The 13,773-nt window shown below is 42.3% G+C and overlaps 3 protein-coding genes across 4 annotated transcripts in view; 2 read left to right on the forward strand and 1 right to left on the reverse strand.

The window, feature by feature from the left end:
- Positions 1–63: 63 nt before the first annotated feature.
- The window catches only part of ltap1 (lipid transport auxiliary protein 1), a 31,384-nt gene continuing 17,674 nt past the window's right edge, over positions 64–13,773 (reverse strand). The window contains exons 1-7 of one of the 2 annotated variants that reach the window (XM_085919356.1): positions 2,540–2,814; positions 2,227–2,328; positions 2,053–2,149; positions 1,874–1,927; positions 1,580–1,746; positions 1,428–1,486; positions 64–1,341 (exon numbers count right to left, since the gene is read on the reverse strand). In XM_085919356.1, the coding sequence (XP_085775482.1) occupies positions 1,116–1,341; positions 1,428–1,486; positions 1,580–1,746; positions 1,874–1,927; positions 2,053–2,149; positions 2,227–2,328; positions 2,540–2,602 (768 nt within the window). In that variant the 5' untranslated portion in view covers positions 2,603–2,814 and the 3' untranslated portion in view covers positions 64–1,115. Of the gene's footprint in view, positions 1,342–1,427; positions 1,487–1,579; positions 1,747–1,873; positions 1,928–2,052; positions 2,150–2,226; positions 2,329–2,539; positions 2,815–13,773 lie in introns of those variants that run through there. The other variant, XM_085919357.1, reaches the window with a different exon arrangement.
- LOC147051787 (uncharacterized) lies at positions 4,357–10,079 on the forward strand. The gene is made up of 7 exons (XM_085919239.1): positions 4,357–4,473; positions 5,361–7,949; positions 8,021–8,216; positions 8,448–8,540; positions 8,629–8,875; positions 9,482–9,592; positions 9,659–10,079. The coding sequence occupies exons 2-7, from the start codon at positions 5,617–5,619 to the stop codon at positions 9,820–9,822; spliced, it is 3,144 nt and encodes a 1,047-aa protein (XP_085775365.1). The 5' UTR covers positions 4,357–4,473; positions 5,361–5,616; the 3' UTR covers positions 9,823–10,079.
- aqp10a (aquaporin 10a) lies at positions 10,968–13,666 on the forward strand. Its single transcript, XM_085919354.1, has 6 exons — positions 10,968–11,109; positions 11,888–12,014; positions 12,081–12,218; positions 12,547–12,665; positions 12,754–12,971; positions 13,211–13,666. Exons 1-6 carry the CDS (start codon positions 11,005–11,007, stop codon positions 13,419–13,421), a joined length of 918 nt encoding a protein of 305 aa, XP_085775480.1. The 5' UTR covers positions 10,968–11,004; the 3' UTR covers positions 13,422–13,666.

Below are 13,773 nucleotides of genomic sequence, written 5' to 3' on the forward strand. Positions count from 1 at the left end.
TCCATGTGCCTTAAAGCTGAGGAGCGCCCTCTGTTGGACCTGCTACACATTACATGCAAAAACTGAAGGAAAAAAATAATTTTAAGTCACAGTGTTATTTAGCATACATTGATTACAATCAGGTCGTTCAGACGTTACAGTAGCATTCTGGGATCAAACCCAGTAACAGATGTCTGAAAAACAAATTACATTCAGAATAAATTAATGCACTGGAATCAAATATAATTGCACTGAAATCAAGTCGTGAAAATATCAAAATATGGCTTCTGTAAATCATAACTATAAGGCTGAAACATGAAAAAATAAAATGCAAAAATAAGTGCACATGTTCATCAAACACTGGTAGCTGATAATAAAGTTTACTTATAGTGGGCTTTTTGTCTTATTTTTGACACTTGTGCTATAAATACTGATTGTCTTATCTTTCCCGCATCGCATCATGGCTCTTATTTTGGTCAAGTCAATTCCATAAATGCATAACGCAGCCCTGATGAAGTGAGAAGTATCATTTACAAAGCAGTATTAGGCAAAAAAAAAAATGCAATTATTATATTTAAATTTGTGAGACGAAAGGTGTATAGCTACATTATTTTTGTAAAAGGCAGATCATTTCAAGCACCCCCCTGTATGTTCTGAAGATCAACATCATGCTGTAATTAAAAAATAAGGCTGAATCTTGAAAACATTATATAACAATATTGACATATGAAAAATGACACTTAGTGCCAAAATAAATGAGGCTGCAATGTGTTTACTCCAGCTTCCTCCATCCATACAAATGAATGTGACTGGCTTTTTTGTCTATTTGTGCTGTTGGATTACGGATTTTAGGATACACGCCAACCTAGAGTCAGTCAAAAGTCACTCAAATTCAGCTGTGGTGGGTTCCAGTTGAGAACACTGGTTTTAGATTCAAAACAAAAATGATTACTGCTTTGAATTGTTTTGGCATTTAAGGGCACATTAGTAATATTGAATCGACATTAAGAGAAGAAGGAAGACAAAGTCCCTGGACCTAAAAAGTTTGAGAACCCCTGCTTACAGAAAATGGACGGCTCATGTAACCATTATGAAAAGCCTCTAGGTGGCACCTTCTCCTCCCTACTCAACTCATCTCACAAAGTGCTGTCCAGTGTGTTGTACTTATCCTTAAAGTTCTTAAGCTCCAGTAGATTTCGTGTCCGCTTGATGCGCTGCTGCGCCGCCGACGTGAGCTGGGCCCGCGAAGACGGGGAGGAGCTTGCGGGCTCAGCAGAAGAGGCGGTCAAGTCCTTGGCGGCGATCTGGTGGCGCTGGCTCGCAGTGCTGCTATTGCTACTGCTTCTGCTCTGGCTTTTCACGCTGAAACCACAAGAGGGAGAAAAACCATCATCTCCGGGCTCATAGTTAAAATTCCACGCTGGGATTAGCGACGGTTGTTTACTCACACACAAGCCAGCTCAGTGAGAGCCTCCTGATATTTACTGAGTTCGGCTTCACCGAAAGCCTGCAGACATTGTTGATGTGTAAAATGAGTACAATGCTATCAAAACATGGTACCACGCTTGACCCATATTCGGAGCGAGACAAAGAGGTTGACCTCGTCCCCGTGCCGTGCTTTATTGTAGCCGTCTAGCACCGTGTCAATCAGACCCTTTTGGCTGTCCCTGAAGAGGCAATGTGAAGTTTTAAGCTGCAGAAGCCAAGTTCGGAATCGTTTTCCTGTCACGGCGCTGGAGGATCCGCCCAGATCATAAAAAGGAAAATCTGCAGACACACACAAAAAAAAAAGTTCTGACTTTGGTTTAAATGACTTCAAATAGTGGTTTATTATTATTTGGGTTTTTGTCTGGGTCTTTCAGGACTATGTGAGAAAAAAAGTGTATTTTGTGACCTGTGTCTCTGATGGCGTCCAGTGCTCTCATCCTGTACTGGTACTCACAGCCACCTATAAAAAACACACACACAAAAACACATTTATTTTAAAGAATGTAGATGTGCTGGATTTATAATGCAGGTCTCGATAAAAAAAATTGGAAATCCAGCCTTTGTGCATTTGTGTGATGAACGAACCTGACTTTAGCCGCTCATCCTCTGCAGACAGCAACCGAGGTTCGTAGTGGATTTTCTGGACTAGGCACAGTTTGGCTTCAATTTTTTGCCTAAGATCCTTCAACAGAAACACATAACAGAATACAGCAATGGTACCAAGACTCACTTAGTACTAACTTTTAAAGGTCATGTCACCTTTGGAGCATTGTGTCCGATGGGAGCGTGGGGTCCCCGTCGAGATTTCATGGCTAGTCGCATAATTTGTCTTTTCACAAAGATGAACAGCAAGACAAAGACCTAAAAGAAGCACAAGCAAAACTTGTTTTCAATGTAGGTCATTTGCTTTTTCGACTGAAACGATTCATATCTTTTTGGTATTGCCATTTTGAAAAGTCAGCATCATACCAAGAAGAAGTGAAAAAACATTATCAGGCCTAAAGTCTGTTAAGAGATTAATGTGACTCAGCTAATACTAAACTAAAATAAGTTTCTAATGAAACTGACCTACCAGACTACCAAAGGCCATGACGAGCACGACGTTGATGCTCGATAAACGAGATTCTTTCCACATTTTACTCTTTGACTCAAAGCGACGTAACTAAAACAAGCGCGACAACCGTAAAAGTACATATAAGCGTTTGCTAATAGGTCGTTTTTCAAGGTCGAAGCACGTTAAAATGTGCTTTTAAAAAGTTAAAGCTCGGAGCGGCGTGAGTGTTTTGGGAAAGTTACATGTCGCCGTCGAGTGTGTTGACTTCCGCGTTGATCACGTGACGCTGGTGACGTAGGGCGACAGCTCTCCTGCTTGTTGGGAAAGTCAAGTAACTCCACACGGAAATGGGAAGAAAGCAATATAAACAAGCCACTTTTAAACACAAAAGTGATTTTTTTTTTCCCACGTCCATACCACCTCATTGTATTTGCATTTCATCAAGCCTTGTGTAACACTTGTCAGCCATTTCCTTCTCCCCCTCCACCACAATGGTGCATTTCTTCCATTGTGTGTTCATCCACTGCACGCCAAAGAATGAGTGAAGCTCCAATGTGGGCATCATTTGCATGTGTCCCTCAAAGACACACTTCTCATTCTTGTGTCAGGAACAAGAGTGGGTGTCTGTGTTGGAGTCAAACTGACAAACCTTCTGTGTGTAAAACCGCAAAGGCCTCTGGACCATTGATTGATCGACTGATTTCAGGGTCTTGGTAAAATGACCTGTGATCAATTATGGCTGACTTTTGACACTCGTCAGCTTCACTGTGCCTTGATGCCCATACAACGGTGTTGTAAAAAACTGGCGCTGTCAACAGAGGAGCAACTGGACAGCTACGACAGCCTTTTAGTAATGGGAGCGTTAAAAATAACAAATGTTACATTCCGGATAGCAAGGAAGTGGGAAAATCCAGTTCCAACCTCAAAGTTTTCCAGTTAAAAATAAGCAAAAAGAAAAAAAAAAAAAACCCGCAGCCAACAACCACTATAAAAACGTCATACACTGACAACAAACTTTTTTTTATATAGATGAGGCTAAATGACGATGCAGTGTTGATATTTTAAGGAAGCAATAAATACAAATATTTCATATATATTTATAATTTTGATGTTAGAAGAAGGAAGGAAAGCTGAGCTAAATCCACACGTTCCAGTCTTTGGCAACTCCTCAAAATGTCAATAGCATTGAAACTTGAGTTTTGCCACATTATCCTGCTAACATTTAAAAAGATCAATTCATCTGGTAATTGATTGTCGGTTTAGGAAATTCCTATTGCATCACTATAATTACCACTATCACCTGATATGCCACTTAAGGGTACGCGAAGAACTATGAAAGACTTTTCTAACCCTCAAGACAATGCTCCATCTTCCATACAAAAGGCCGACCAGCTTTATATTTCGTTGTACACGTCAACTGAGAGGTGCAATTTTCCCCACATTTATCCCCGCTTGTATTTCTGCTGTCTACTTGAGCCCATTGTGTTGTCTGTTCCTAATTTAAATCTCATTATGTATTTGGATACCTGTTCGCCCGGCCAGGTTGGACGCCGCTTAGCCTGAGGTATGTAGAAACGGAATCATAATTTACGGTGATCTCGCTGAGCAATCAAATGATCTGAAAGCTCATTTTCAATGATGTCATACTACGCTCGGAGATGTTTTTAAATATCCGGGTGTGTACTCGCTGTGATGTTCAAATCCCTTCGCAAGAAGCTTAAACTAGTGTTACCCAATGAGGATGAGGCAAGGAGTGAGAAAACAAAGGGGGAGGAGAGAAAGTCATAGGAGAAAGAGAGAGAGAGAGAGAACAAGAAGATAGACCAGTGTGGCTGGTTTGCGTCACTGTACAGTCCACATCCCCATCGTGCAAAGCTAACACGCAGACTGAGCGAGGAGCTGATGTTATCGACTTCACTATGAAGCCTTATAATAGTTTACTTGTGACTAAGGTAAGGCGCACGTACGAATTACCGGATGGATGAATATATTTGAATGGGTCGCCGTGTATCTGTTTTCCCGGTTTCTGTGTAGATCTAGTATATCTCTGAGTTTGAATTAGAGCGAGCCACGTTGCCCAGGTTACCCAGATGGGAGGCTCGGGATCAAGCAAAACAGGTGTATCTGTAAGATGACACCCGCTAGCATTAGACGCTTCCACCAGGGGAGACTTACGAAAAAGATATCCTAATTGACAATAGCTGGATATAAAATACACTTATCTAAATGTAGCAGAACAATTAGCCAAAGAACTATCTCGGTTGGGCACAATCAAAGCTGTCCTTGTCCGTCTCCGTCTTATTCACGGTAGGTTGTGTGTAAATAAATCTAGAAATTGTTTTGGTCTTTATCTGATTATTTCTTCCCAGCGTTGAGATTTTGCTGAGTTGTTGACAACCTCTAGCTGTGTAAGAATAATATGTACTTGCACACAGACCGATTGTGTCACATTTAGACATTGTTGTCCCTGGATGGATTGCGGCCGAGTGAGTTTTTCCAGTTTTTTGTGGACAGGTTTAGCTGACAGTTACAGAATGAGCATGTTGCTAATGTAAACAGCGATTATGATATGAGCAAGCGCATTGTACTTCCTAGCATGAATGGACTCAAGTGGTGTTTATTTTTTGCTTTATTTGAAAGCTAATCTCAGGGCTTTATTTAATCAAGCCGTCTGATTGTTCCTTTTCCGTTCGTCTGGCTCTGTCTCTACACCCATCTGTGCGATTTTTTTTGGTGTTCCTCATCCACAACCGCTCTGTGATTTAAGTTTGACCATTGTGAGAAGCCACAGCTGCCACATATCACAACATTCCATTTTCCATTTTCTTATGCTTGGCAGGCATTGAGAGCTCATCTTTGAAGCCTTGCTGGGGAACTAAAGACTTCTATGGACACGACGACATAAAAATGACTGCTGTTAGACAGCCGGCCTTTATGAACATATATGAAAAGCAAAGTAGTTTGGACTAAAATGAAGTAGCTTGCTTCTCTACAGTCATTTAGAGACATCTAAATAAATCCGGCAGAGTCATCGATTCTGGTTTTAGGGATTCGAGTTTTGACAGGTGGTCATTAACTTTGTTTATGCTCTGACAATGGATGTGTTCTTGCTGCACGGACCAGTGACCGAGTATACCAATCAAGGGACTTTGGCATGCTTATCTGTCCGATCTGCCAACTCTTCCTCTGGCAGCCTCACTCGCAGGCCAGGTGTTCGGAAGAACTGTGCTTCCTCTGGAGAGATGGTGCACAAAACTGGATTTGATGGTTCAAGCGAGCAGGCCAGATCAATCGATGGCCAGGATTTCAGGGCGGGATCCATGTCAGACTATAAAGCGTGGACAGTCAAAGTCAAAAGTTGGAATGAAAACAAAGAAATATCAGGCAGCACTGTCTCTTCCAGTCACAATGGGAAAATAGACCATAAAAACACAGACTTTGGCATCAACAGAGGTCGAAACTCTGCATCCGAGAGTCGGACTGGGACTGTTGAAGAATGGAGGCGGAGCTTGCCGAGTCGAAGTAGGAGTGTTGACTGGAGGTCAGGGGAAAGCAGTCCTGATCGGGATGCACGGCGATCCAACATAGCTGCGTTGCTAACTGAAGAAAATAAAGAGACCGGCAGGGATACTGAAGGCCTGAGAAGGAGGTCTATGTTTTCATCTAGAAGCTATAACTCTGCAGAAATTTCTCCAATCAGCAGAAGTCCTTTGGCCAAACATTTGGAAACAGTCTATGGGGGTAACTCCTACCCTTCAAGGCTAAGGTCAAGCCCGGAACCCATCGGTGACTTCAGAGAGACTGCATCTTTTGGGAGCAAAAGAGGCCAGAGTATATTGGAGCGTATCGAGAAGCTCTATGGCTCATCTAAATCTGAAGACTTGAGCAAAGTTACGGATTTCTCTTCCTTAGAAAGAGACTATTTCAATGGCAGGGGCGAAGCTATGGTACACCATCGCTCAGGCATCAGCATTTTGCCAAGCCCGTGTGAATGGGAAACAGAAGATTTCCCCAGGAGTGGCGCCAGTGGAGAAGGAAGCTACCACAGTCCACTTCTCGAGACCAAGACTGGGGGTTTGAATACTTCACCCTGTCCAAGGAACAGGGCGAGATTACCAGAGGGACAATGGGATGAACGGATCTATGGGAGGAGGTATTCCGACCACGGTGGCGTTGGTAAAGTGTCCATTGAGACAATGTCTCTGGACCGAGCAAGGAGCAGGAACACCAGGGCTAGTCAGATTAGATCAGACAGGGTTGCTCAGACTTCAGCAGAGAAGCCATCTTTTTGGGGACTATCTGAGACTAATAGGATCACTGGGACAAAGTGGGAAAAATCGATGTTGGATAAGGCAACAGCGGAGCTTGAATTAAAGGTTTATGAAGATGTGTTTGAGCCAAATCTGAACATCAGAAGAAACTCTGCAGGGTGGAAAACACACCCAGACACACAGTCCCCATCGGTCAGTGTGAGAAACAAGATCAATCAATTTGAAGCTCTGACACAGAGATCCCAAGGTTTCGGAAAGGAACACATGATGTCCCGAAGGGCCTTTTCGGTGCCCACAAGACTCAACACTGCCCACGACGGCTTGAGGAGTGAGTCAGAAAAAACGATTCAAGGTGAAAGGTCTCTGGATCTGAGAGAGTTAGAGGGGACAGACAAAGCTGAGGGAAAAGTAGGTCAACTGAAAGGTCAGTCACAAAGGTCTTTTTCTGTGGACGAGATTGTTCAAAGATCCGTGGTTGATTTGACAAGGAAGGAAGGTCCCATGGATCATATTTACAAATACATAGAAGATGTCAGTAACTATTCTAGAGTCAAGCATACGGTAGAATCACACCTCAAGGAACATCATAATAACATCGATGAACCCGATTTTTGTCAAGTCTCAAGGGATAAGGACCGGAGAACTAACAATACCGAATTGCTGAGCTCAAGTGACCCTGAGCCACGCCCGTACGCTGAGCTGTCCGGGATAAAGAAACCAAAACCATCCGTGATTATTTTAGCAGTTACTGATGATGACAAGACTCCAACAAACTCTCCAAACCACTCACCCTCTAGTTCTCCGCCCCCTCTGCCAAACGGTACCTCTCCACTAACCCAGACTGACAACGCAAAAGCCGCCAAAACCCTCGAGCGACAGATTCCAACTTCTGGGCAACCCTTCGCTACCTCTTCCCACAGCAAGTTCTTTCCAGATATCACTGAGAGTGAGTCAAAAGGGAAGAAACATGTGCTAGACTTGGATTCTTGGGTTAATGGCTGGAATGTCTGGCGGGAGGATGAAGCTCTCGACGACGATGATGATGATGACAGTACAGAGAAGGATGACGATTCTTCCTACGATTCCGACTCTGGGGAGTCGTCGGTGACCATCACCAGCAACATGAGCCTGTCAGATCGTAGGAGCTTCTCTCTCAGGTATGTCCAGCAAAGCTAAGAATCTGATCCGTTGACATCATTTCCTTATTTGGCGACCCTCGGCTTTGCAGCTTGGCAGAATTGTGTCACTTCACTGGAGCAGACTCCGATTTAGAGAATGACATTGACGAGAGCCCAGCGACGGGCAGGCGGTCGGCTTCGCTGAGCTCCGAAGTGTCGGCGCTGTCGTATGTGTCTGTGCTACCCACCGAGGAACTTGACAAGCTGCTGGAGGATGTCAGAAGTTTGGGAGAGAGCAATCTACAGGTACACAGAATTTCAACATTTTAGCTAGCCTTTTGAAATTACTCATTGAGCTGGAGGGCCTGTCTCAATTAGCTTAACTTACAGGGGCCGCCGGAACTGATCACATGGTACAAGATGATATGCTCAGTTGTCGCCATTCTTAACCTGGTGCTTAGGAATCCCCGAATAAGAATCTTACCTGAAATCGAATCTTTATTTTGATCAAGATTGATTATTTAACTTGTATTCCAGGATGATGTGCATGTGGTTGTCCTCCACAAAGAGGTGGCTGTTGGCCTTGGCTTCAGCATAGCAGGAGGCGTTGACCAGAACAAACCAGTCATTGTGAGTGAAATACCTTTTACACTAATAAAAGACTATTGAAGCATATTTCTGTGGATTGTGCCTGGATTTATTTCTGTGTTCTTCACAGGTCCACAAGGTGTTCCCTACCGGTGTGGCGGCACAAGAAGGCTCCATCAGAGAAGGCGACCAGGTCCTATCCATCAATGGCACTGACCTGGGGGGCCACAGTCACTGGGAAGCTCTGAGGGTCCTAAGAAGGGCTAAGACTCGAGAGATGGGAGTGGTGGTACTGAGGAGGGGTGACCTTGGGTGCATCCCAAAGGGGAGAGAGACTCAGACTGAGGAACCAACGCTGACTAAGGCTTCAGAGACTGGTTAAACTCATTATTCTGTGGATATAGTCGACACACCCCTGTTCAAATGCTAGGTTTTGTGATGTAAAAAATAACGAGACCAAGGTAAATCGTAAATGCAAAGAGACCTACAGCGGCATTAAAGAAGCTGCAGGAATTGTTGGCAGGTACTTTTCTGAAAATATGACAACAATCTTCTCTAAGCGCTAGCTGACTGGCAACTTTGAGCGTTGCCAATTGGTTACTCATGCCAGTGCTAGCTGCATTTGAAAATTAATAGAACACACCCACCGCTGATGTCAGAGTGAATTTCCAAACGTGGCTCGTATATCTGGCTTGAGTGGCAAGATTGTCTTATAAGTTTACATTAGCTTACAAAGGGAAACCATCCAAGCCCGGACACAAAAATCAACCAAACCCATGTGAGAGATGAAACCAAGGTTGAATTTTTTTTGGCCATAATTCCCAGGTCATAAGTCACATTAGTGTTGCAAAAAGGATTTTAAATGGTCTCATTTTTTTACATCGCAAAAACGTTCCATTTCAACAGCGGTTTGTAGACATTTTATATCCAATATACATGTTGAGATTTTAAGTGTTGTTGATATACTTTTTGGATTTTCTCAGGTCAGTGTATGCGTGTCCATCTGGAGAAGAAAAGCAGAGATCTGGGCTTCAGTCTGGAGGGAGGCATTGGTTTGGGGAACAAACCACTCACCATAAAGAAGATCTTCCAAGGTACCCTGACTAAAACTTCAAATGGTCTTCAAATCGTTCATTTAATTGATTTCTTCTGCGCCACAGGCGGCCCAATTGACAAGATTAGTCCCGGCGACGAGGTGATGGAAATTGAAGGTGTGAGCATGTTAGGAATGAGGCGACTGGAGGCCTGGACTTTGATTCGAGGACTTCCCACCGGACCGGTTGATGTGGTAATACGCCGACCTCGTAAAACGTCCGAGCCGTAGCCGCGGCGGAAGAAAATCTGATCTGGACTTTTTGATGGACAGTTCTGGGATCAGGCCATTTCTAACCCAATTTACAACACAATTATCCTCATATTTCTAACAAAGCCTTAACAGAAGGTCATATATTTGAAGGTATTCAACACATGCATCTACCTCAAGGCCGCATGACACGTGTATGTGAAGGATTTTGTCTTATATACTGTGAACACATGCTAACAGCATTTTTGAGTTTAGATTGCTTTTTAATAAAGCTTAATCCAAAACGAATGACTGGCATTTGTATATTCCGCATTATCAAAAAAAAAGAAAAATTTCAATTATTTTTTTATCCAAACAAGCAGTGCATAAGATGTCACTCAGTCAATCAACAGTAAACAACGTTAATAAGTAATCTTATCAGGTGCATTTCGCTTTGCTTCAGCTTTTTTTTCCAAATGTATCAGCAACAGCATCTTTGACGCAGAGATTAAATGCCTTGCACAATTCTTTTGGAGTCCAGAGTGCACTACTACTAATAAGGAGACCGTTTTTAAAAAAAATTGATTAGATAGATTTAGACTTTTCCAGTGTATTGTTTTGTTCTCTAACTTGAGCTCAGAGTTCAAGAGAACCGGTCGAATAGTCTACGTTCACTGCCAACTAGGTTGAGTTTTGTTTGAGCACACGCTTCCATGCACACACACACAAAAATAACACACACAACCAGTTTCTATGAAACCATGCAGACAGCTTTGCCTTGGGCCACATTTCAACTTTGTTCATCCTAATGTCAACATTCATGCATACGCAGCATGCAGAAGCGCCTTTTATTATTGTTTTTATTCCGTTGTGAAGTTTTATGGAAAGAACGTGAAATACAACTGAACTAAATTCAGGCGGTAATTCTGCCATAAACCACTAGAGGGAGACTGATACAACTACCTCGCTTTAAGAATCGCTCTTGTATACCATCAGTATTGTTATCATCACAATCATCATAATGGCTAAAGAGGTAGTGGTTGTTTGTCTGTGTAGGACAACAACAAAAAATTTGTGTCCTCCTTTTTATGACTATCTCCTTGCTGATGCCGTCAGCAAGCAACGGCGTGAATATGACGAGCTGGTAAATGATTGCTAGTGTTGGGGGAGCCAAGCTGAAAAAGGGCCCAAGCGGCCAGTTGGAGAAGGAGATGCTGCTTGCGGATGTCTAAGCACCTTGCCGACATGTTGAAGCGACGCGTCTTCCGGGTGACCAACGTTCTGCTAAAAGAGTGCATGGCCGAGTTTTTGGGGACTTTTGTTTTGTTGGTGAGTGATATGCGATGGCTGGTGTGTGTATATTATTGCATTTTTTTTGTTTTAATATGACCCATGCAATGGAATGACAATAGGGCTTTCTGATTGGATGATTGGGGCGATACGATGTCATTATTTCCACAACATTGCTTTGTGACTGTGTCAGGTTTGATCTTCTTATAATAATTTTAATGCATCATAATGATAGCATGTGATTTTCTACGGTACAAAAAAAAGAAATACTGCATGTTTAGCCATAAAAAAAAAAAAAGACAAAAATAAATATTCTGTCAATATTTAGTGTGACTACTAGAATCAGTTTTTATACAAATTTGAATGTCTCAGTAAACTGACTGTATAGTATTGGGATGTATTTATAGTTATTTATTCATTTATTTATTATTTAACTTATTTGTGTATTTATTTATAGTTATTTATTATTATTATTTTTAACCACAAATGCATGGGAAAAGATTGGTGACTAAAAAGCAGTCATTGCAGACTATATGCAAAGAGGTTATTTTGCAATGGAGTCACTGTGTGAAAGTTGAATTTATTTTTAAAAAATGTATTCCTCTGCTTAAAAGAATAACAGATTCTTAAAAAATACATTTATGGACTTTAACTCTGTGATGATGTTGAGGCATGACCTCAGAAGAACTGGAAAAACCAGTCGGGCCATATTTGCATGTCCTTTGGCAGTAAGACTGAGTGACTTTTATCTTGAATTTTATTTGGACTTGTGTTTATCTAGTCACCTCTCCCCCTTTTACTTTTATGTGTCATGAAGCTTTTTGGCTGCTCAGCGGCAGCACAGGTGAAGACCAGCAGAGAGACCAAAGGCCAGTTTCTATCCATCAACATGTCTTTCTCAGTGGGAGTGATGTCGGCCATGTACCTCACCAAAGGCATCACGGGTAGAGTACAAACAGTCACTTGAGTCTAAGGTAGGTCCAGCATTAATGTGATGTCATCATCTCCAGGTGCCCACCTCAACCCGGCCGTGACGCTCAGTTTCTGTGTGCTGGGTCAGGTGCCATGGAAGAGGATGCTGCCATATTGGCTCTCGCAGGTTCTGGGAGGATATGTTGCATCGGCGCTCGTCTACATGGTCTACTACGGTCGGTCTTTTGGCTATTTTAAGACTTTTGGAGGATTGTGGATTTTGCGGCTTGGGTGACTTACCAAAAAATGTGTACAAATTATTTCAAATTAATTCAAGTGATTATTGTCACGAGATCTCTACTCCGAGGCATCCCACAAGTAAAAAAACGTAATTGTGAGATAAGATAAAAATTGAAGAGTACGACAGTGGGATAGTTCACGTGTTACCCAACAGCAGAGAGCAAAGTGTGCAATATGTATTAAGCACATTTGATTGAATTGAATTTGTAAACATACATGTTTGATCATTGAAAACAATTTGATGTTAGCTTTTGCTTTTCTTAGATGCGATCATGGATTTTAGTGGCGGAATATTGACTGTTTATGGACCAAACGAGACGGCGTCCATATTTGCCACATATCCCTCAGAGTATCTCACCTTGGGCAGAAGTTTTCTAGACCAGGTCTGTTTCCAAAAACACTTTTTTACTCTTTACTATAATGATGTGACTTAGCCCTAACCCTTTTTTTTTTTTTTTTTACTGAGAGCAGGTGGTCGGCACCGGCATGCTCATGTTATGCATCCTATGTCTGGACGAGAAGAGGAACACGCCGGCTCCCAGCGGGCTGATTCCCGTCATCGTGGCGGTCATCGTGCTGGGCATTTCCATGTCCATGTCGGGCAACTGCGGGGCGGCCATCAACCCGGCCCGTGATCTGGGACCTCGACTTTTTACTCTGACTGCCGGCTGGGGCTCGGAGGTCTTCACGTGAGTAACAACCCAATGAGATTGTATGTTTACGATTGCTGCCTGTTCATGGGTCAAGGTCTGCTCGGGGCAGCTTGATTGTATAAATGTGATTTGGAAAAACGTGGATTCGGCCACTTGGCTTTTGCCCTTGATAACAAAATCAACAAAGCAAAAAACTGATACTGTGGTTAAAGTTAATGGATACACTATTTTAATTATATCTGGTTATTGTAGTAATGCGAATGTCCACTGCGCAGGTGTTACAACTACTGGTTCTGGGTGCCCCTGGTGGGCCCCCTTCTCGGTGGCGTTTCTGGTTCTTTACTCTATTTAATGTTCATCCACTGGCACCTGCCTGACCTGGATCCCCCCAAAGACGCAGACATGCCCTCCATTGCCAGCAATACAAGCAAGCAGCCCGCTAGCGCGCCACTGATCGGCATCGAGTTAAACACGGCGTCATTCTGAGAAGGTCATTAAAAAGTCTGAGATGGACGTTTTTATTTTTCATCTTCAAGTTAAGAGCACTTTTTTGTAAATTTTACTCATCATTGAGGTGAGCTTTATAGAATGGAGGTAGCTTGTGTCATAATCTTGTTTACATTTTTTCCCCTGATTTGATACTTCTTAATCTAAATGATGGTTGTATTTATTTGTATGTTGCTGTTATTAAAAATATAATAATAATATTCAGTTTCTCCGGGCTGGGTATATAATTTATTTTAATATATTTAAAGGATTTATTTTAATACATTTATATATATTTAATATATTTTGATACTTTGATACTATTTTTTAAAATATTCTATTTACTAATATA

Source organism: Syngnathus leptorhynchus, chromosome 8 (genome assembly GCF_054491065.1).
Source record: "Syngnathus leptorhynchus isolate UIUO chromosome 8, UIUO_Slep, whole genome shotgun sequence".
Classification (NCBI taxonomy): Eukaryota; Metazoa; Chordata; class Actinopteri; order Syngnathiformes; family Syngnathidae; genus Syngnathus; species Syngnathus leptorhynchus.